Source organism: Chroicocephalus ridibundus, chromosome 1 (genome assembly GCF_963924245.1).
Source record: "Chroicocephalus ridibundus chromosome 1, bChrRid1.1, whole genome shotgun sequence".
In the NCBI taxonomy this organism is placed as follows: domain Eukaryota; kingdom Metazoa; phylum Chordata; class Aves; order Charadriiformes; family Laridae; genus Chroicocephalus; species Chroicocephalus ridibundus.
Genome location: NC_086284.1, coordinates 66,694,883 through 66,716,685, shown reverse-complemented (window position 1 = coordinate 66,716,685; position 21,803 = coordinate 66,694,883). Strand labels below are relative to the sequence as shown.

The window sequence follows — 21,803 nt, the reverse complement described above, 5'->3', positions numbered from 1 at the left end:
CTTTCTTCTTCACAAAATGGTGACACATAGCCATCTAAAAGGAAGGAAGGATGTGAAAAATAAGACCAAAGGAAGAAGGCTGCTGTCCTAATGAGTATAGCAGAATCTTCTGTGGTACTAATTGCCTAATGTTTCCATCTTCCCACAGATGCTATTTTTGTATAGATTTTTTCCAAGGGATGAAATGGTGATTCCATGATCTAAAAAGTGATACGAGTTACTGTTACATCAGGCCTCGATTTCAGTAGTGTAAAAGGATTCATATTTCTGATATGTGGACATTTCAAGAAGACTATTTCAAAACATTCTGTGATGACCTGCTTCTGAGCTAAAAGCAGATATTTTTTTTTGTAGTTAAAAGGACTGTCTTTACCTAAGCAAATCTTAACTTTGTTTGTAATGTTTTGGATCTTTTCAGAAAATCTGCCAAGTGTGGAGACATGAGATGACTTCATAATGTACTGGTTTTAAGAGAGAATGTAAAAATTTTCACATGTGAGAAATAAAACTGCTACATTGAATGCATATACATTAGGAATCAATAGCAATAAATACAGGATCCTACACTGGAGGGTAGAGAATTCGTGGAGTTCTTGTTTTATTTTGGACAGTTGGAGTGCTTCTTCAATTCTTGAAGCTCTTTGACTTGGAAAATTAAACAAAATCTAATCATATTTACTAAATATGTGGGTGCCCAAAGTTATGCTCCTATAGCCAAATCTAAACGAGTAACATGATTTTTCAAAATACAGTACTGCAAAGTTTCTGATCCTATTGTTGGGTGATGTGATAGGTGCAGCACTCTGTCGAAAGAATCTGCAGCAATGGTTTGCATCTGCTTGGTGCTCTGCAATTTTGAAAATTATGAAGCTTATTTTGATTTGTATAGAGGAAATACTAATATTAGTGTTGCTGCCAAACTAAGCTTTGCAGGTGTTTTTCTCTTTCCCAGTAGTGTTTCTCATGACTTTTATTTTTTAAACTTGGATGCTTTAAGTGTTGCCCCTCTCCAGCAATATTCTCATTTAGTTGCTCAAAACTCATTGAATGTTCAGGACCTCTTGAAGGCCTTTTGACTCACATGGCCTATTTGGCATCACTTTTGTCTTTCGTGAAGGAATTGTGGGAAGGCGTCAGACACTGTGGGTGCATATCAAAGAGAGAAACCAGTCGTCTCTTCTTTCAGTCTGGGTGTATTTTCTGTTTTGGCAAACAGCATCCATCCTCATACCCATTCTGCTGCTGTGTATCCTTTGTATATCGCTGTGGGGTATGTTCCTTCTGGGAGGTGCTGTGGCATGAGCATGTTTGTGGCTACAGACGCTTGGATTTTGAATTCTGTTGAATTCCATTAATTAAAAATTAGTTCTTTGGTTTTTTTTAGTTGGAGTTGAAAGGAAAGCCAGATAGAATAAAATTGCAAGGTATGACCTTAACTGTGCCCCTGTGGAGATGCCTGCAGGTTCTGGAATCTGAATGTCCTTCTCTTCCTTGGTACAATTGCCACTGTTCTTTGTGCTGCTGTATTTGTCAATCAGAACTAATCGCACATCTCAGTGCCTTTTCCTCCTTTCCTTTCGCCACTCCGAGTGCTCTGAGTAGTGCCAGCCCAGGCTGATGTTCAAGAGGTTCTTCTTTGTGAAGAAATGAGGGAAAGGTTAAATATAAGAGTCTGTCAGGGTGATTTCGTGGTGTGGACTTCAGGGGAGATGGGCTGAGCTTACCTGAGTGGTTTTGGTAGTTGGGAGATTCTTTTGCTTGTGTGTGATGCCGGGGCTGTAAACTCTTCTGTTTCTGATGACTCTGAGAACTACTGCAAGTTGCATAGTTTAATTATTAAAATCCTTTTAAATAAAGTGACTTCTGTTTCTTTCTAGCACTATATATGACTTCAATGAAATGTTTTATCTTTATCTTAATAGGGTAGTTTTTAAACCCTAATTATTTTACTTGAAGATCAAATAAACTGTTAGAGACAGGGAACAATAAATACTGTAAAAACTTAATATAAATAAATATCTCCTTTAAAGCAAGCACCAGTGAAATTAAGGGACTAAATCCCTTGTAAAACTTTTGCTTACATTAAGTCTGGTTAAAATATGCTAATGGTAACTTTATCAAACAGATTGAATCTGCCCTAAAAGCTTGCATTATTTAATATTTGCCTTTTTTTTTCCTGTTTCAACTTCTGAATTACATCAGCTAGAAAAATGATGCATAAGCAAATCCAAATGGAGTTACCATTATCCCTGTGCAAGAAACGTGAGCTGGGACCAAAGCAAGTGTGATATTGGCTTAAAAAGAATGTTTTTCTTAATAATTACCCTTCAGTTTCTTTGAAATTTATCGACTGTTTTTGATCTTTAGTTTGCAGATTTCAGATCTATGAGACAGTCAAGGGGATGACACCTTTTAAATAATAAAAAAAAATAATCCTCCATAACTCCAGTCTAAAGAACAGTGCCAAAAATTAAAGGACCCCTGGTAGTCATGAATACTTGCAACACCCCTGTAAGGCAGTAGTCACAAGTTTAAGGTTATGTACAGGCAGCACCGATGTCCTTTTAGTTAACGAGCTTCTTCCAATAAGTAGATGTAGTGATTTTGATGACTTTACTTTTCTTTAACTTTTCACGCGGTGTAAATACGAGATTTTAAAAAAAAGTGTTATTCAGATGTGTGGTTAAAAGTGTGGTCTGTTCTGGGGAGCGATTTGGGAATACATCTGGCGCATTAAGGATGTTGCCATGAGAATGACATGTTCTGAACTTTGAGTTTTAATACGACTTTTGCAGATGTGCTGGCATTGAAAGGCAGTCTCGTGATGTGACTTTGGGTGGTTTTGCTTACATTTATCACTTCTATCCCTGTTTTTTTGAGGACACTTGTTACTCAAAATTGTCAATATTTGCATTTCTTGTTGTAGCGAAATTGTTAAGCTGAACATTTTTTCATTCATGAAGCTACTCAGTATGTTCTGAAACAGCTGAACTAATTTATAGTTTGCAAACAGCTTTAATTCTAGCTTTAATTCTAAATGCTTGTCAGATAGGACTATGTGAGTCTTCACGTTTCTTCTGTACAAGACTTGAGGTAATTTTTCATTACCTGAGGATAATTTTCTTGGATTTATGCTTGTATGTTAGTGTTGGGAAGATACTGCAGATCACAAGGATGTATACTTACAGATGCAGGATAATTAGAAATTTTAAATTTCTTTAGCAAAGTTACAAACTGTGCATACTGCTAGATGTACTCTGGATGACACCTTTCAGAGGTGTTCATAGGCTAGGAATCACAGAATTGTCTAGGTTGGAAGAGACCTTTCAGATCATCGAGTCCAACCATCAACCTAACACTGACAAAACCACCACTAAACCATGTCGCTAAGCACTACGTCTACTCGTCTTTTAAATACCTCCAGGGATGGCGATTCCACCACTTCCCTGGGCAGCCTGTTCCAATGCTTGATAACCCTTTCAGTGAAGAAATTTTTCCTAAAAAGAGTATTGAGAAGCTCCTTTTCAACATCTGTCTGAGTTGCCTGAATTTGCAATTTATGGCATGAAGCCATGTTGGTAGTTCCATGATGTATGGCCGTTTCTGACAAATAAGAAGCCTGGCTAAGCTTGCAGTCACATTACAATTAACTGCTATTGTGAATTCAGCTAATACCCATAATGATATGAAGTTGATCAACCTATTCTGAAAAAAACAGAGGAACAATATCTCACAACCAATATGGAATGAGGTTACTAAAGAGAATTCATACAGGTATAGAAAATGGAAAGTAGCTATCAAATTTATTGAAGAAGGATTTCGACCAGCATGACTTCAGAGATATTTTGAACCCCCTTTCACTAATACCAATAAAAATGGAAGTATCTTTGTTAGTAAGTAGAGGTTATACTATTGGAGAAGAAAATATGATAAGTAATATTTCATTTTAAAGATAAGCTGTGGGGTTCTCCACCTTTTTCTGGCACAGTAGCATGCAGTAACTCATAAATATATTAGCTTACCAATTTATCTCAGTGCTTGATCAGATGATAAGTGCCTTTTCATAATTAAAGTACTTGTGACTCCTGTGTCAATCTTACACCCACCACATGAGACTGTTCCTAGACAGTTCAACCTGTGGTCCTGCTTGCATCATCTTGCCCCTCCACTGTGGCAGCATTTTTTTGATTGACCCCCAGCATGAAGGTAATTCCATAAGCTAAAATGGGCCCTTAAAAAACCTGGGGAAAAAAAGTCGCTGTATTGAGTCCTCATGTAGTTATTCCCAGGATGGGTTTGATGTGTCCCAGAGGCAGCACAAGAGTAGGGCTACGGCAGCAGAAGGGAGAGAACAAACCTGTGGCAGGTCCCACCAAGACTGGGCTCCATGGCTTTTACTTGTTGTGAAGCAGCCCTTCAGTGAGTGCCAGGAGGAGTAGCTTTCATTGTGTCCTTTGTCTTGCCCTTTGGGTGCCTTGAGCCTCTTATTGACAGGATACCGTTTGGAAGAGCTCTGAAATTGATACTCAGCCCTCTTCTATAATAACCCCTGTCTATTGATTTCAGAAACTTTTGATTAATTTTTTTGACAAAGGGTAGAGATCTTTAGTGTTTAGTACTGAGCGTTTACTGGATGGATGAGCTTATTCAGGTGTATTTGGTTTTCAATTCTAAATAGCAAGCGAGGGTGTTGAAGCCTATTTGTGTCTGCTTGCTTGTTATTAATAAGTGGAAGAAATCTTACAGCTGAACATTATCCGGCTGCTTCTTGTTGTTTTTAAATAAACTGTTCACAAAATATTTACAGCTATATCTCAGTGTTCATCAGTGTTTGCACTTCTGCTGACCTCTACATGTGGAATGCAGGTTAGGAAAATGTTTAATTTTACTCAGCTATAGCTTTTCCATCACTCAGGAAGTTGCCATAGAAAAGCATGGATTTTTAGCTTCTCTTCTGAATCACGTTATTTCCGTTTCTGCAATGAAAGCTATTTACTTTTCTTTTTGTACTTAATTAGTATGGCATTTTTGTAAACTGTTAGATATTAAACACTTCCCTGGATGCTCATGAAGTATGTTTTTATTTACCAAATGCAGTCAGCAACTGAAGTGGTACAATAAAAATTACGCTGTATGCTTTACAAGAGGAAAAAAAATCAATTTTTGTCAGCTTCCTGTCTAGTCAACAAAGAAACATAAAAGAAAGAGAGGACTGACAAGTTTGTTTCCTTTTGCGTCTGGCCAATGTTGCACACTAAAATAATATTTCCTGTCACTATTTTGCTCTACTGTGGTCCTGTTCCAACATTTAAATTTTTAATAAACCTGAATTTTCAAATGTCAATTTTGAAAAATGTGGGTTTGAGAAAATTGTGTCTGTTTTTCATTTGGGCCAGACAAGTAAATTAGAGTACATGTGGATAGTACTGATTTTTCCTTGTGACTAGGTTTTAAAAATGACAGTGGAATCCAATTGACCAGCCACATTGCTAAAAGTGAGTTCCACAGCTGAAAAAGAGAAAAATAAGCTGTTTGACAATCAGTCTAGGTTAGTCTTTAAGACAAATTTCTCTTTAATAGATACGCTTATTTGTGGTGCATTGTGCATCTGGAATGCCACAATCCAATTGCAAATGAAAATGTTTTCTGGACTAAAGAGCTGATTTGTGCAGGAAGAGCTGGCATTATGATCTCTGCCAGTTTTTGGTGTGTTTATGTAAGGGTTGAATTCTGAGCAAGTGAGAGGATTAAAGCTCTAGGACTCCAGGGCAACAACTGCTACATTGAGGATTTGCATTGCCTTCCTCTGAACTCCTCTATGCCCTCGGGCTCTTAACTGAGAACAGGATCCATCAGGAGGTGTAACCTCCTCAACTATGGAATTTAATGGGACAAAGTGTGAGATTTAGGTCATCTAATTTCCACCTAAGTCCCCCTTCCTTCCCATGGAAGTTTGATGTTCATCAGATGAATGAGGGAAAACGGCAACATCCTGAAAGATCCAATCCATCCATTCCTTATAAGCCCGATGTGCACAAGTACCCAGAGTTCTTGCAAGTCATTAAAGTCATTTTTAGCTTTTCCATCCCAATGTGGTGGTAATGCGGCTCGTTAGGTAGCTCCTCTCCATAGTTTCTAAGTCTCAGAGGAATGTTGCAATCCACAGATTGCAAGCTCATTTCATTCTTTTTGTTGAAGTCCAGTACAAGGGAGTAAAGTACAATGGGAGTAAACCATCATAAACTGTGAGTGCCTGAGTGAGTTTGTGAAATAGGGAGGCTGTTGCTCACAGAGGGAGATACTTCCCTGCTTCTGGCATTGCCTGTGTAGGATCTAGAGCCAGCGCCTCACACCGGCTTTACCATGGGGCGTGGTAAAGTTCTTGTAAAGTGGAGTTGCAAACGGAGCCAGTGATTTGGGGGTTGCTTCTCAATTATCTGTCCTAGTGCTGAACTTTACAGGTGGTTTGAGGGTTGGGTTTTGGGTTGGGTTTTTTTTTGCTTTTTTCTTTTTCCTGTGCTTGTTTTCTTATCTCTAGACCCTTTCTTAAAGGGCAACAACACCACTTGGACAAGCCCCTCAGTATTACCACTTATCCTCAGAAAGGAATAAAGAGACCTTTGCAATCATTTGCAACAGCAAAGAAAATAAAAGTGCTTTTTTGCTCTTTGGTTAGTCGTCTTTGTGCTTCTGAGCAGTGGTTGAGTCTTCTTTACTGAGCAAGGTCTTCTGTAAAACCATGAACTTTGCTCTCGCGAGTTAGAACTCATCAACGCCCATGGCCATATCCAGCTGGGGTCTTCAAATATGGAGTAATGTCCCTTGAAATGTATGTAGAACTGAGCGAAGTATTTCTGGAGACAGAATCTTTAGGAGAAAAGATATTGAGGTGTCCTGAAGAGAAAGCAGCTCACAATCAATGGCGTCTTTGACAGGAGCAAAAGCCAGAATTCACTGGCCTGTTGAAGAGCAGAGAAAGCAATGTTTCCCCTTATGGCTTTTTAGGAATCCAAACAGATAAATGACTGGCAATTTGTTGCAAAAAATATTAGTTTAACTGAACCGAAGTTGTAAATCGGAGCTTAAGAGAAGATGCCCAGGTAGATTGTTGACTGGTGATTTGTTAAAATACTTAAGAAAAATGCATAGAGTAAACTTCTGGTACTGCTTCCGGTCCAGAATTTGTGATAGGGTTATGATGCAAATACTCCTATAACAGATTTCACTTTAGGAAATACTCTTCCAATTTTAGGTCTGTCCTGTGATGCTGCAATTCTTAGAACGGGCTGTCTTCAACAACTGACTGATGAAATCTTTCACTAGAGCAATTAAATGCAGCTGTTTTCATGTAGCCGTGATATTGCTGTAGGATGAACCTGCTTGGAAGAGCTTTGAGATCTGTGGGGAAGAAAAGTGGGTTTATAAAATGAAATTGTGTGTATAGTTTGGCTGGCTGCTAAGTAGACTAAACATGCTGCGTGCTTTTTAAATCCAGTGTTTGACAAGGATGTTGAACTGCTGTGGTTACCACTCCTGTTTCCAGAATACCATAAGGTTCTTAAAATGTATTAATTGCTCATTAACAATCTTATGACTCTTTGTTGAGTCTGATGGCCAGAGTGTGGCTATCACTATCTTACCTGTCTCCCCTTTCCAATGTTATTGAGGAGATGAGTGAGATAACCTCTTATCTAATGTTGTGAAGTATAAACAATGTATTTTAAATTGTCTATATTATTCATTATTAATTTGTTATTTCGTTGACAGAATTTTTGAAAGATTTATCTTTCTTTTAGAAGAAAAGATGACTTCACATGACGTGAGCGTTGTTTTAGTCAAGAAATCATTTATACAGTTCTGATAAATTCATGCAATAAAAATGCATACAGTCTAAATTTGATAGTCTCTAAATACTTCAGCTGACAGAGTTCTCCTAGAAGGATTCTGATGACAAGTCATATACACCTGCTGTACGCCATGGAGGTCAGTAGGGATTTCCTTTAAGGCTTTCCTTGTGGAAGCTGCAGCATATGACACATAGGGGCAAATCTTCTTGATAACAGAATGCTGTACCTCTTGCGAGATGGGGCTGTGCACTGGGGATGTTCATGCTGCGCAGGTAGAGCCACAGCTTCAGGGAGAGACTCTGCGGCGTCAGTCTGTCTGCACTGAGGAACTGCTGCCAGTGTACACGCGGAGCCCTTGCTGCTGGTACTGCATACCCATGTAAAGCTCCATCGCTTCTTAAGTCATGCAAAATCAGACTTGGTGAGGGCTGGAGGGTAGGGAACTGGTGGTGGGGAGCAGAGGGTGAAGAAGGAGCAAACAGTTGCTGTTCATGCAGCATATGGGACATGGAGGCGGGAGGTCTCCTGGGCAAGATCCAGCCCAGGGTGATGATGTTACACCTGCATGTGCACACAACCTCTTCAGCTGGTGATGAATCACACTGTGGGAGGGTGTTCATAGGAAATTAGGGGTTGCATAAGTGAAAACAGGGTGCTCAGAGCCCCCGCAGAGGAAAGCCGTGCGTGGGCAGTGTGAGTTCAAAATGCAGCAGTCTGTATCTCTGCTGGATTGTCCATCACCTGGGTTTCTTCTCTGGAAGCAAGCCTAGAAGTACAGTTTATCTTCCTGTGTTTTTCTCACATTCTTTGGTGCGCATCCCAACCAAGAGGATTTCGCCTCTCCGTTTATTTAGTCTAGGCAAGGATGGCTGAGGAAGAAGCCCTCAGCTTGCCATCGCTGTGCTCTTATAAAGCTGTTACTTTTAAATGTATTTGTTTATGTTGACATTCATGTTTATCCACTAAGGGAAAGCACTGCTTATGGACTTGCTGTAAACATTTGCAAAATGGCTTCACTGGCTTCCTGCATATCCCTCCTGAGGCATCTCCTTTGCCTTCAGGTTCACAGAAACGCCTTGAGGAGGGCTGGGGCGCTGGAGGGCTGTGTCTCCCTTGCAGGCTCGCTCTTGGGCTGCGCTCCATGGCCTAACGGGGCCAGGCGAGCACTGGTCATTAAAGGGACGACTTAGCGATGGCTGTGGACAGTGTGGCAAAGAGGTGGCCTCTCTGTCAGGGCGATGGCCCCACAGCCGTGGGGATGGTCCTTTGTGGCCCATGGCGGTGTGTGCAGGCCGGCTCTGCTGGTGGTTACCACCATGGCTGGGCTGCCATACCGGCTGTAACGCTGGGCGCCTAGAACAGCAGCTGCGCATTCATGTCTTGTTGACCACCATGGTAAATGAAACTCTAAGTGAGGAAGCAGGACGGTTACATGGTCATTAAGAGGGATGTTTTTCTTCTCCACCTTTTGAGAAATTGTCCCCCGCAGCAAAGGAGCTTGGCCTGTGGCCGCACCGCTGTGGTTTGTCCTCCTGCCGGTGGGCCAGGCCCAAGCTGTGGGGCATGAGGGCTTGCCTCTGGTGGTGGCAGCCACCTCTTCCACATTCCCCAGCACTGCTTAGAGATGGCCACCGTGTGTGAGAGGAAGGAAGGCAGGAGTCCTCCATGGCAGCTTCCTCTCAGCCTGGTTGTGCCCGCGGCCTGCGTCAGGGGAGCACTGGGAGGTGGAGGGTGGCAGGGAGGGGCTGCGTCGCCTGCTGGGCTGGCAGCCACCGCTGCCTCTCCCTCAGCCGCTGCCTAGTTTTGGTGGTGTTGCGTTTTGCCTGCTGTCTGGAGCCATTTTGGGGCAGGCTTTCAACCACACTGTGGGCACCCTTACTCAGACTTGTGCCTTGTGCTTGTGGAAACAGGGGTGTGCAGGGAACTGCAGAGGCACAGAGGCAGGTGGGGTGTTATGTGTGGGGTTGTGGGTGTGGAGTTTAGTAGGTGGGTGTGTTGTTGGGGTTTTTTTTTGTTTTTTGGGTTGGTTTTTTTTTTTTTTTGTGGTTGGACTCGATGATCTCAGAGGTCCCTTCCAACCACTAAGATTCTGTGTGTGTGTGTGTGTTTCTAGAAAGCAGTGCAGCCCCGTGGGTGTGGGTTTGCTGAGAGGACACCAAGGAGACTGCCACCTGTCCCCCAGCATCACTGACCACTGCTGGCCGAGGCAGCAATTATGGGACACCGTTGTAACGACACCGTTTCCATGTTGCCAGGTTATGGCTGGATCCAGCCTTGTACCTCTAGCAGGTGCTGGAAGGGGTTGTGCGGATCCGTCTCAGAAGGCAGCAAGCAAAACAAACTCACGTGATTTGTTTCCGAGCCTGCAGTCTCTCTGCCTCATGAATGATAATGAAGTTTGATGTTTGGTTTCCCTTCAGCTCCTACGCCTAGTAACTGCTAATGCTAGTTACACGAAAAAGGCAAGTTAGAAGGCAGGGTGTTTGGACCTGCGTCGTGCAGGACAAGGAGCTGTTTGCTTTGTACACTCTAGAGTGGTTGGGTATGAGGCAGGAGGTAAGCTCTGCAACAGCTGTGGTGGTTCTGCAACAGATTTTCCTGTCCTCCCCTCAGATTTTTTTAAGTCAGCAAGATGAGGAATGGGAGCTCACCTGTATCACCTGGCTCCAGTTTGCCCGTATTACCATAATCAAGTTTAGGAAGGTTCATGCCCTTTGAAATTTATTCCTGAAGGCACTTGTCCCGGAGTACGCTCTAATTCCTTAGCTGTCAGTGAAGTAACACCAGTGACTGTAACACCAGAGGATACTCCTGGCACCTGGATTTTTTTTTTTTTTTACTTTGAAAATTTAACTGAAAGTGAAGTTCTTAAATAGGAAAAGGGTACAAAACCAACTGGACCAATATTCACTTGGTAAATACAATATTATCTGCTCGCTGGAGGCTAAGCAGTATCTGGCAGTCTGTGGAAATAGACCTGCTAGTAGGTAATGCTGATGGAAGACTTTATATTTTAATGATAATGCCATTAGTTAGTATTCACAAACCAGTTATCTGCTTTAAGCTGTGCAGAACTGAGTGGTATAATGTGATATTCTGAAAATTTCACTAAGTAAGCAAATACCCTGATTGTTGCCAGAGCTTCCTGTAAAAGAATGTACTTAGAGGAAACAGTTGCTTTAAATGTCATTTTTGTTCAAATATGGAACAACAGGAATAACTTTATATTTCCTGTGAACTAACTGGAAGCCCCCTGGATTTGCATTGCTTTGTGAAAATGATGTTCACATCGCTGACAGGAAAGTTGTGTTCACACAGCAGCTTTCAGGGGACTCCCATGACCCTACCTCCAGGACAGACCCCTGGGGAATTTGGAAAAGAATGTAAAAAATGAGGTCCCAGCAACGCATTTCAGCTCCAGCAATCTGGCATTCTTTTGACTAAGAAGATGCAACTCCGTTTTTTAAACATCTTTTTAGTGAAGTACTACTTCCAACTGATGCTAAATTACAAAGTAAATATTCTCTGAAATAATTAATATTAAGCATTTAAAAATTCACTAGTATTCCCTTGAGTGGCTAAAATACACTGGAGGTCTCTGATAAGAATCTGTGCTCTGTCTGCAGTTTTTATATGAACATCCTGTAGGATTCTGGTAATACTAAAAACAACCAAAAAAAAGCAACACCCCCCCAGCCAAACAGAAAAACCCTGCCAAAAACTACAAACAGCCCCCCATGTCCCAAGAGCCATAATGAATTTTTTTTCAGATTGTATTCTATAGAGCTTTTCTTAATATTAGTTGATTTTCTGAAAATTGTACAGGGCTTTTAAGTAAAACCAGAGCTGAGTTGTTCTAATTAGTTCAATTTTCATCATGCGCAGTGATATTTCAGACAGTAGCTTGATATTCCTTTCAGATATTATCTATATGTTAATCTGGGACTCAAAGTTTCCCTCAGACTAAGAAGGATACTCAATTGATGCATTGATATACTAGTAACCATGAAGTCCCATGGTTTTTCACTGTGTAGGTTTGTTCCAGGAGATTTTTTTATCTGGTCTAAAGCTATCCCTAGAAGATTTATTAGGAGAACAGCCCTGCATTGACAGAGAAGTAAGTGGGGACCACTTGTGCTTCCTTCTGTCCTACTCATCCTCCTACATCAACCTACAGCCAAAGGAGGTCTTCAGGAGAATAAGTATTTTAATTCTTCTTATCCATGCAAGGTTTAATGAGATTAACCTCTGGAGATGATCGGGTTGCACTTATTTCCATTTCTTAAATCTAGGCGTTTGGTACCATTTGAGATATTTACATAGGCCTGGCAGATACGACCCTGAAACCTAGGGGAGAGCTGTTCCCACCTGGCCTGGCAGCTGGAGGCAGGTGGTATCCTCCAGGACATCATGAATGGCACTGTGTTTCTGTGCTCTGTGAAAACGGGATCTACCAAAAATGGAAATGACATAATCAAGGACTTTAAATAGCCTACTACATGACAGAAGCTTACAGTGATTGCTGACTAGAACTGAACTTAATTTGATGACCTAGAAGGTGAAAGCTGTAAAACCAGTAAGCTGTCCCTTGGTTCAGGGAATTCCCTGAACAGTCATGGTTGAAGTCTACCCATGATTTGCTGGGAAAAAAAGGGAAAAAAAAGGAGATGAAGATATGCTGCCAACTTTTTTTTTTTTTTTTTTTTTTTTATGGTGGAGAAAAAGGACTCGGGAGAGGAGGAAAGACTGGAGCTTGCTGACATTATAAAATCATAAAGTGTTCCCTTTTGTCTATTATTTATCTGTCCATAGACTGAAATTGATGGGTTTACAAATGAAATGAGAGCTGTGCTCAATTTCTATTCCCTGCTTTAAGTCCTGAAAATGAAGGCATGGCAGATGTTCCTTTTCCTGAACCATTTTGCAGGTCAAAGTTCAAACCGTCAGTCCAATTGACCACAGCCAGTGCTTTAGCACAGACATCGCCAAGCAGCAGCAGTTACCTTCATCCCAGCAGAGGTTACGGGAGTGACCGAGGGTGAGGGACAGTGCATCAAGTTGCTCTCTGCTCCTTTCTGACCCTCAGGAAGCTGGCAGCCCCGCTGGAGCCCGTCTGTGCACAGCTCGCCTTCCCATGGCCCTTGGGCAAGTGCTGGTGCCGAGGTTTCCACTCTAATTGCCAATTAATACTACTTGTCATAAAAAGTGGTAGTTTCTGTGATTCACTTCAATCTAGTCTAAGCAGTTTATTCATTTTGAAGTGATGTTTTCTGTTTAGGCGCAGCACTTAAACAGATCCTGGCTTTGAATGAGAATAGAATCATAGAATCATAGAATTGCTGAGGTTGGAAGGGACCTTTAAGATCATCAAGTCCAACCTTTAACCTACCCTGACAAAAACCACTTCTAAACCATGTCCCTAAGTGCCCCATCTACCCTTTTTTTTAAACACCTCCAGGGATGGTGAACCCAACAACCCCCTGGGCAGCCTATTCCAATGTTTCCTAATATCCAATCTAAACCTCCCCTGATGTAACTTGAACCCATTCCCTCTCGTCCTATCACTTGTCACCAGGGAGAAGAGGTCAGCCCCCATCTCTCTACAACCTCCTTTCAGGTAGTTGTAGAGGGTGATAAGGTCTCCCCTCAGCCTCCTCTTCTCCAGGCTAAACCACCCCAGCTCCCTCAGTCGTTCTTCATAAGGTTTGTCCTCCAGACCCCTCACCAGCTTTGTAGCCCTTCTCTGGACACGCTCCAACACCTCAATGTCCCTCTTGCAGCGAGGGGCCCAAAACTGAACGCAGTACTCGAGGTGGGGCCTCACCAGTGCCGAGTACAGGGGGATGATCACTTCCCTAGTCCGGCTCACCACACTATTCCTGATACAGGCTAGGATGCTGTTGGCCTTCTTGGCCACTTGGAGTAGTGATGGTATACCCCTCTGTGTTGCTTTAGTTCAGATTTCAATTTGAACTAAATTCCAATTCAAGTTCAAATACCCATTTAAACACTAATGGAGACAGAGTATAGCCTTTAAAAAATACTAGCTGGTATGTTTTGGTCAGAAATGGGTGAGTTTGTCAGCAAGTTAAGTTAGTGATTTGATGGAATATTTGACTTTAGAAGTGCCAAAATAAATATTTAAACCATATTCAATGAACAAAATAGTCAAAGATAAAATATTAAGAATAATAAAATTATTAAGACATAAACAATTTCAGAGACATTTTTCAGGAATGTTTAAATAGTACATTTTGACTTTTGTGATTTTTCTTCATTTGTTACGAGCAAAGCAAATAAAAACCTGGACTCACAAATGAGTTGCTTTTTCCTGATGGCTACTTCCTTGAATTTTAAAAATGCCCATATTCAGTGCAGTGAGGGGTTTTGAATCCACGCTTCAGCTCATGGATGAGCACCCATTTACCAGCCGCTGCTTGGGAGATCTGCTGTCACACTTGGGTGGTGCAGTTCCATGCCCAGCTACGCAGGCTTTTGTGGAGGCAGGAGGAGAGCAAGTGGAAATGCCTTTATACTCTGGTGCTTTCGACTGTCAATAAGGAAGGAATATGCTCATGTTCCCATCTCTGATCTAGTAAGATTTCAGTGTGCCATGTGAAATGAAATTATTTCAATGGGAGACAGGGGTTCAGTCTTGCCTTTGAAGTGCTCCAGAGCACAGCAGGTTTCCTCCTCTTCTAAGCGCAGTGGGCTCAGACCCTCTGAGGCAGAAGACAGCGTATGGTAGAATAGCTCCAAGTCTGGGTCAAACGCTTAATGCAAAGCTGTGTTTTGAAGGAGAGTGACTTTGAGGTTTTGTGGTTGTTGTGGTTGTTTGGTTTTTTTAATTATGGCAGAGAAGAATGATGTACTTATACTTAGCAATCAATCAGCTTTGCCAACATTTTTACAAATATGTTTTAAAACCCTAGTTTAGGCAGGACAAATTTAATTTTCCCCCCGCAGAGTTCCTGTCAACCAGTATAGCAATACGTGACTTAACCTTTCAAAAATAATGTTTCAAAATGTAATTGTAGCTAATACGTACGTTAATACTAATCCATACCTTGTTACTGTTGTCTAAGCAGAACTAGAAGTTTGTAAGTCTGTCATGTGTGGTTTTGTTAATAGATGAGAGTTCTTGTTTCTTGCAAATCACAAATTTTATCTTTTTGTTTAAGTACAGTATGGTCAGATATAGGAACAATGAAGTTTTTCATCCTGGTATGTTAAGGAAAAAGAGGATTTTATACTGTTCAAGTGTAGCCATCTGTTTCTATAATCTCAAGTAAACCTAGTATTACAAAGGCAAATAACTAAATTTTGCTAACTTGCTAAGACAGTCTGGATTTTTTTGTTACCCTCTTGGTTCTAGCTAAGTGTAAATCAGAAGTTTTAGCAACATGATTTTTTTAAAGATGTTAATGAGCTGCAAAATCAGTTAAGAAAAATATTGAGGTTAACTGGAATATAGCAGTGATTTCCTCTAATGGTACTTTGCAGTTCAGCTAATTCAATACAGTTATATCTAAAGGGTAAAGACAAGAATAGTAATACAGCCAGGGAGCTATTTTGACATTCTGAAGAGAGAAGAAAATATGAGAGGAATGTGAGATAAGTGTCCTGCATTTGGCATCGCCTCTCTGTTCCTGTACTTGGTGGGATGTGAAACTGAAGACATCTATTGATCCAGCTCTCTTCTTGGCTACAGGAGTTGTACATATGTGTGCATAGATGGAAGCGCAGTGCCTGCTACACAGGGATAAATCTCCCCTGGCCTTCCTCCTTGCGATTTGGTTAGTGTAGGGGTAGAAGAGGTGGATTGTGCGGAGGGAGGAGATTCAAACTTAAAGCTGTCACTGTGAAACGGCCGTCCCAATCCCATTGGCATAGCCCTTGCTGATGTTTGAACTTAGAAACCTGTATTGGAATTCGGTTCCAATTGGCATTTGAACTAAAGCAATGTAGAGGGGAAATCTTCACTGTTTTCATCAGAAAACATGATCAGTTTAAGTGTCATGTTTAAACAGAATTTCTCATTTTATAACAAGATGACTATTATTATAATTATGACTATTTTTACTTGTTGAAGCATTTCAGCTACAAACTAGAAACATTGTGAATAGTCAGAGGATTTTATGCTAGTCTCACCAGTCACCTGTTTACAGGATTTTCAGTCATTTGAAAAACACTGTGTTTTGGGTGGGAGAAGTCACTGTATTCCTTGGAATAAGATTTTCAACATGAACAGAGTTAAATAAACAGTGAGAATGTTATTAAATTTCTGCCTTACACACGTGCTTTACAGGGTAAGATCTGAACTTGATTGAGACCTATACAATTAGCGTAAGCTAGTAGGCAGCTCAGCAACTGCAACTCAGCGAGCAGAGTCTGAGCTGACATTGCGGGAAAGAGAACTACGTTTTATCTTGAAAAATGCACTTCTGTAAGGGAGAGAGGCATCCAAGAACTGACTCGGCCTTTGGATTTTTTTGGAGATCTCTGTAGCCTCCAGAAATGGTGCATGTCCAAATATGGCAGTCGTCTCCCTCCTAGGCTGCTCATCTGGCTCTTTGCATCGTTCCTGTGCGAGTTCCAGGCAGTAGTCCTCAAATGCCAGGAAAGTAGCTGGAGGTGGGAAAACAGGGCAAAAAGCAACAAAAGGCTGTAGCTACGATCTGACAGATGTCTTACAGGCTGCATTGTGGAGCAGGGTTTCTTCCATCTGATGCAGGAACTTTTAGCAGCCTTCTTAGCTCTGGCACTGATGGGGCTTAGTACTCCTAAGGCTCAGTTCGCCATTCGTGGAAGTTGGAGGTCCAGGCTGGGATGCCCATTCATTAGCGCCCCCTTTTTACAACTATTTGTTAATGTGATAGTAAATGTAAATGAATCGCTGTCCTTTAGGCAAATACTCAGTATGCATGTAGCACATTCAGATATGTGAAAGGACGTAATCTTTTTGTAGTTTAATACTGATTTGCTAGCGTGATTCGCTAAGCTTATCAGTTGCAGACAGTCTGGGAGAATGAAACGGAACGGAAATGCTTGTCAAAAAATGAAGCAATTTGTATCGCTAAAATGAGCTGCTGCTTCTGGGCTGACGGATCTTTGTGGGAGGAGTGAGATAAAACGAATGTCTTCAAATATTACGTGAGAGGCTGGCCTGTGGTGCAAGGAAGCTATGGCTATTTGAAAACTGCTAGCGTACCATGCAAAGTAGGTGAGGTATCACAGTGCACCTGGCCAAAATCTTTGGATTAGTGTGTAACTGTCTCCTAGCAAGGGACTTACTGCAGGGGGGTTGGACTAGATGACCTTTAAAGGTCCCTTAAAAGAACCAAACACGTTCTATGATTCTATGATAAAGAGCCTGCCCACACACCCCACCCCCCCACCCCTCAGATAATGCTTCCTGCCCAGCCCCATTCCATCTCTCTTCTGGCACTTGGAGGACAGCAGTGATTCCTCCAAGCTCCATGCTTCCTTCTGGGGAAGGCATTGTTTCAAAGAGGATGTCTGGCAGATAGGACAAAGCTATTTCTCTCCATTTGTCTCATTATCTCTAGTCATGTGTGGCGGGAAATCAGGAACTGGATTCTTCATATCATGAGACTGATTTGAAATCATAAAAGTTTAGAAATAAGCAATAATTTGCGTATTTACAGCTTACTTACCTTGTGATGATTATCTTTATTCCTTCAGGGTGAAGTTTCCCACTTAGGACTTGATTGTGTAAGGTTCTTATATCATTCCTAAATGAGTACCAAAAATGCAGATCTGCTTGTTCAAAGATACTCAACTAAATTTCTAACGATTTCTGAGGAATGACGAGCTATTGTTATTCTCTGACCCATTCTGTCTGTAACATCTAGCCCTGTGTTTGATCCTCTGTATCCACTTTTTTCTCCATTTTCCCCTTGTTCTCATACATAGCCCATACTCCTTTCTGCCCATTTCAGTCTCTCCTGCTTAGTCCTCCAAGGTGTACTTATCTGCACTGAAAACTAACATCCAAAATAGGTGAGGTGGGTCCCAGCCCAAAAGTGCCTCTTTCTTGCCATCGAATAAAGGGAGACTGCAGTGACTAGTAGAGATGTTTGTACTTACACTGGGTTAGGGGAACCCAGACCCAGATTCCTGTACCTGCTATAGCCATCTTCCTCTCTCAGGGTATCTTGTTACTTAAATGCCCCTTTAACCTCTTTAAATTGACCTTTGATCTATACGCTGTTTTCAGTCTGGCCCTCCCATCTTCCCAGAGGACCAGGAGGAAAAAGCTCATACTTCCTCCTAGTATACGCAGAATGCTATCTCATCCCTCACATTCAAAAATACATTTTAGTAGCTGAGGATAATGCTGTCCAGTTAAGTGGCTGTCATTGTTGGCCAACCGTCCATCCACCTGCAAAGGTTACAGTCAGTGATCGTAGCAGATGATGCTACTGTAAAATAAACATAGAGTTTTGTAGGGTAGGTGGCCTGTTCTGGCATAGCAGGCTACAACATTTGACTGCAAACAGGACCTTATGCAGCTGTGCTCCCTGATGCTCAGTGCCTTCGTACCTTACTCACCTTTGGTTATTCTAATTGGAGGCTTAAGAAACAGGAAAAAGTGAATATAATGGCATCATTTTTGGGAGCACAAAAAGAGGCCTGAAAGCACAAGTCCATTCTTCTGGACTTGCCATGCTAAATTTAATAACAAAACCCAACTGAAAAATAAATAACAACATACTTTTTTTTTAAAGCACCGCGTGTTAAACAACAGGCTGAAGGAAATACACGGGGATTAACTTGAAAACAGATGTTTATAATGATTCGGTGACGTATTTTAATTACATTCCCAGACGCAATTAAAACAGACCTCTTCTGAATTTAAGGGATGTGTTGATAAAACTGATAACATTCTACATGATGCTGGAGGAGGAAGTAAGAGCTGCAAGCATGCGTCCTCCAGCTGTGATTTCATCAGGTCTGAAAAACTAGGAGAGGTCACACTGGGTCACTTCTTGAAATGGGAGGCCCAATGTTTTTCCAAGCAAACCATGTACCACAAGGACTAAAGTGGGTTATTCAGTGGGCGGCGCTTTTCCCTGCCGGTCAGTACTGAGTTGGTGTTGGCATCATTTTTGGATCTTCTGGAGTATATGGTAACTACTCATTCTAATCAGTGTTAATTTTCATCTTTCTGTGTATTTATACTATAACATGGTAAAATGCTGTAAAAATGTAAGAGAAAAAAGAGATTATTTTTGCTTGAATATGGAAAAATTTTGACTTCAAATAACAAATTCAGTGGATCTACATTTTAAAAAAAATGAATCTCACCAAAAGCAACAAATTTTGCAGGAGCTGATACTTTAGTTTTACTGGGCAGCCTTTAATAATTTTATTTTCAATATTAAATCCCCATTTCTCTTTGATGCTTTACTTTAAAAGAAAATGTATTTACCAAGTAAAAATGTTACTGAATTATTTAACTTTCCAGAGTGATGATGTTTATTGGTCTTGTTGGAGGTTTTCCAAATTCTAAACAGATTAGCTACATTTCCTTTTATTTCCCAGAAGTACTGAGGTCCCCATAGACTGTGGAGCCCACAGGAGTGGAGGGACAGGTGCCCAGCATCCGTGCTGAAAGCTGGCTCTGGGGAGGTGCCATCCCTGACTGCCTCCTGATAACAGCTCAACAGGGCTGCTGAAGGATCTCATGTGCATTGGTGGAATATTCAGTGATACAAATATTTTCCTTGGTTTCTTTCTAGTTTGTTTCTGAAGGACATGTCAATGGTAAAAGCAATAGACTGCTGAGTTATTTGCTAGTTACTTCATGACTATGAGGAGGAAAAGGGGATAGTAGCCCAGATGCACTTACGTGCATTTTTGCACTTAAGATACTTTGGTAACACAAAGTGACTAGAAGCTTTTACCTGTGCATCAATTAATCTGACTTCTCTGGATGTTATCACCTTTCATGTTTTGCAAAAAAATGTGTGGCTCTTTATGATCGTGTCATAGAAATCCCAGTCTCTTGGTTGCTGTTGACTCTATCCAAACCAACCCCCAAATCTATCAAGTCTCCATCTTAAGCCTTATGTGAACAAAGGCATGAAAGCTTGTAGTAGTGTTTATTAATATTAAGCTCCCTTCCTGAAACACCTGCAGCAAGGTCTTCTCTCCCTTGCTTCTGAGGGAAGTGGCACTTAGGAGTATTTCACGTGATGAGATCAGCAAGGCCAGCTGCACAGTCCACCTTCCTCCCCTCCTGAGATGAAAACGCCCCTCTCCCAAATCCTCCTGTCCACCTGCCCTCCAGAATTTCATTTCACGAATCCCGATCGACTTGGGAGTCTGTCAACAACTATGCTGAAGTACCGTTGTTTTCTGGAGGTACGAGTTGTCTGTATTTTGGCTATAGTTTATCTAGTGTAGAAACCCCATGAAGCGGTGCTGCCCTAGGGAAAACCTTTCAGAAAACAGGGATCTCTGTAGTATCTACTGGAAAATAATTCAGACTGGTTATGTTTTTACAGATTTTCTATGGGTTATCTTGATTTTGCTGAGTGGAAGGTTTCCCATCATAATGACAATTACAGTTAGTCATTATAGAGGGCAAGAAAGAAAGAAAATCATCTGAAATGTGGCAGATGTAAGAAATGGGCCAGAACCCTGGAGCTAGTCATTAGCCAGTAAACATTAACAGTTGCCTCCATATCTATTATTTAACATTAGGATCAGTTTGCTCTCTTAGAGGCTGTGGTTTGAGTTGATTTCATAAAGTATGTCCAGAAGTACTTGTTGATACAGTTTCCTGTGGTAATTATACGAATATTTCATTTTCTTTAAAAACCATCATCTTCCTATCCGACAATTTACAATTATTTATAAAAAAATTTAGTAAATCAGTATTAAGAGTAAATGGTAAACATGGTAAACATCAAAAGGGTGTGGGCAACATTTTTTGTCTTCAGAAAAGAAACAAAACCCATATTCTTCACGTCTGTTATTTTTCTCCTTAAGTGTAGAAAATAAATAACGAACTGCAGTTTCACCATCCCTTTCTGCTTAAAGCGATGGCACATATTTATAGAGATTAAGTATTTATGCAGAATGGAAGCCATTTGTTAACAAACTGATATTAAAAAGATGCTTCTACAACCACACTGATTTTAAGTATTCTGATGGCGTCTAAATGTATGGATGTAGAATCCTAGAGGACAATCCACTTGTTTTAAATTGAGGTGTTCATACTGCTAGATGCAGAGTATGTGTGTATTCTATAAAAATGAGTTACTTTTTAAATGGTTGCCCAAAAGACAATGATTTTGAAGTAATATGAGAGTTTTCTATGGTTAAAAACTATAGCAGGTTTTTTTCTTCTTTTACAAAGTCATCTTTTATCGGACTGTGACTGAGACCAGAAGCGTACACCTATATAAAAATAACAAAATATTGCATTGGGCTTAAGTTCCCCATGCTGACCAGCCTTGTGGTCTGGATGGTACTGCTGATGTCCCTGGCTTGTTGTGGTATGTTCCGCCTGTGACCCAGTTCACACAATTAATTCTCAGTTTCTCTTTTATTTTCAGGGTTGTTCCGGTTGTGGAAAATGTGACTGCAGTGGAGTAAAAGGGCAAAAGGTAAGTAAGTCAGTCCTCTCCGTTTCATTACCTTGCTTATTTAAACCACACAGTGTATAATCTACTGGGAGGCAGGTGAGATGTTGGTTTTGAGATGTTGGTTTCGGTGAACACTTGCACCGCCACAGAGCATTGCCAAGGCCAGGGCACGCACCCTTCAGTGGGGTTTCTGAAGAGCATCCAGCTCGGGCCAAGGGTGGGGAACAGCCAGATGGCCTCACTGCCGGATGAAGCCCTTAGCCCAGTGCTTGGCTGTGCCCTCCCTTATTCCCCATCAAGTGGGATGCTAACCCGGCAGTCTCACCTTTCCTACTGC

General features: G+C 41.3%; 1 protein-coding gene across 3 annotated transcripts in view; it reads left to right on the top strand.

Annotated features, from left to right (window-relative positions):
• Nucleotides 1-21,803, top strand: part of COL4A1 (collagen type IV alpha 1 chain) — a 131,197-nt gene that overhangs the window by 35,669 nt on the left and 73,725 nt on the right. For all 3 annotated transcript variants that reach the window (XM_063337735.1, XM_063337725.1, XM_063337741.1), the window contains exon 2: nt 21,437-21,487. In XM_063337735.1, coding sequence (XP_063193805.1) covers nt 21,437-21,487 — 51 coding nt within the window. The remainder of the gene's footprint in view (nt 1-21,436; nt 21,488-21,803) is intronic.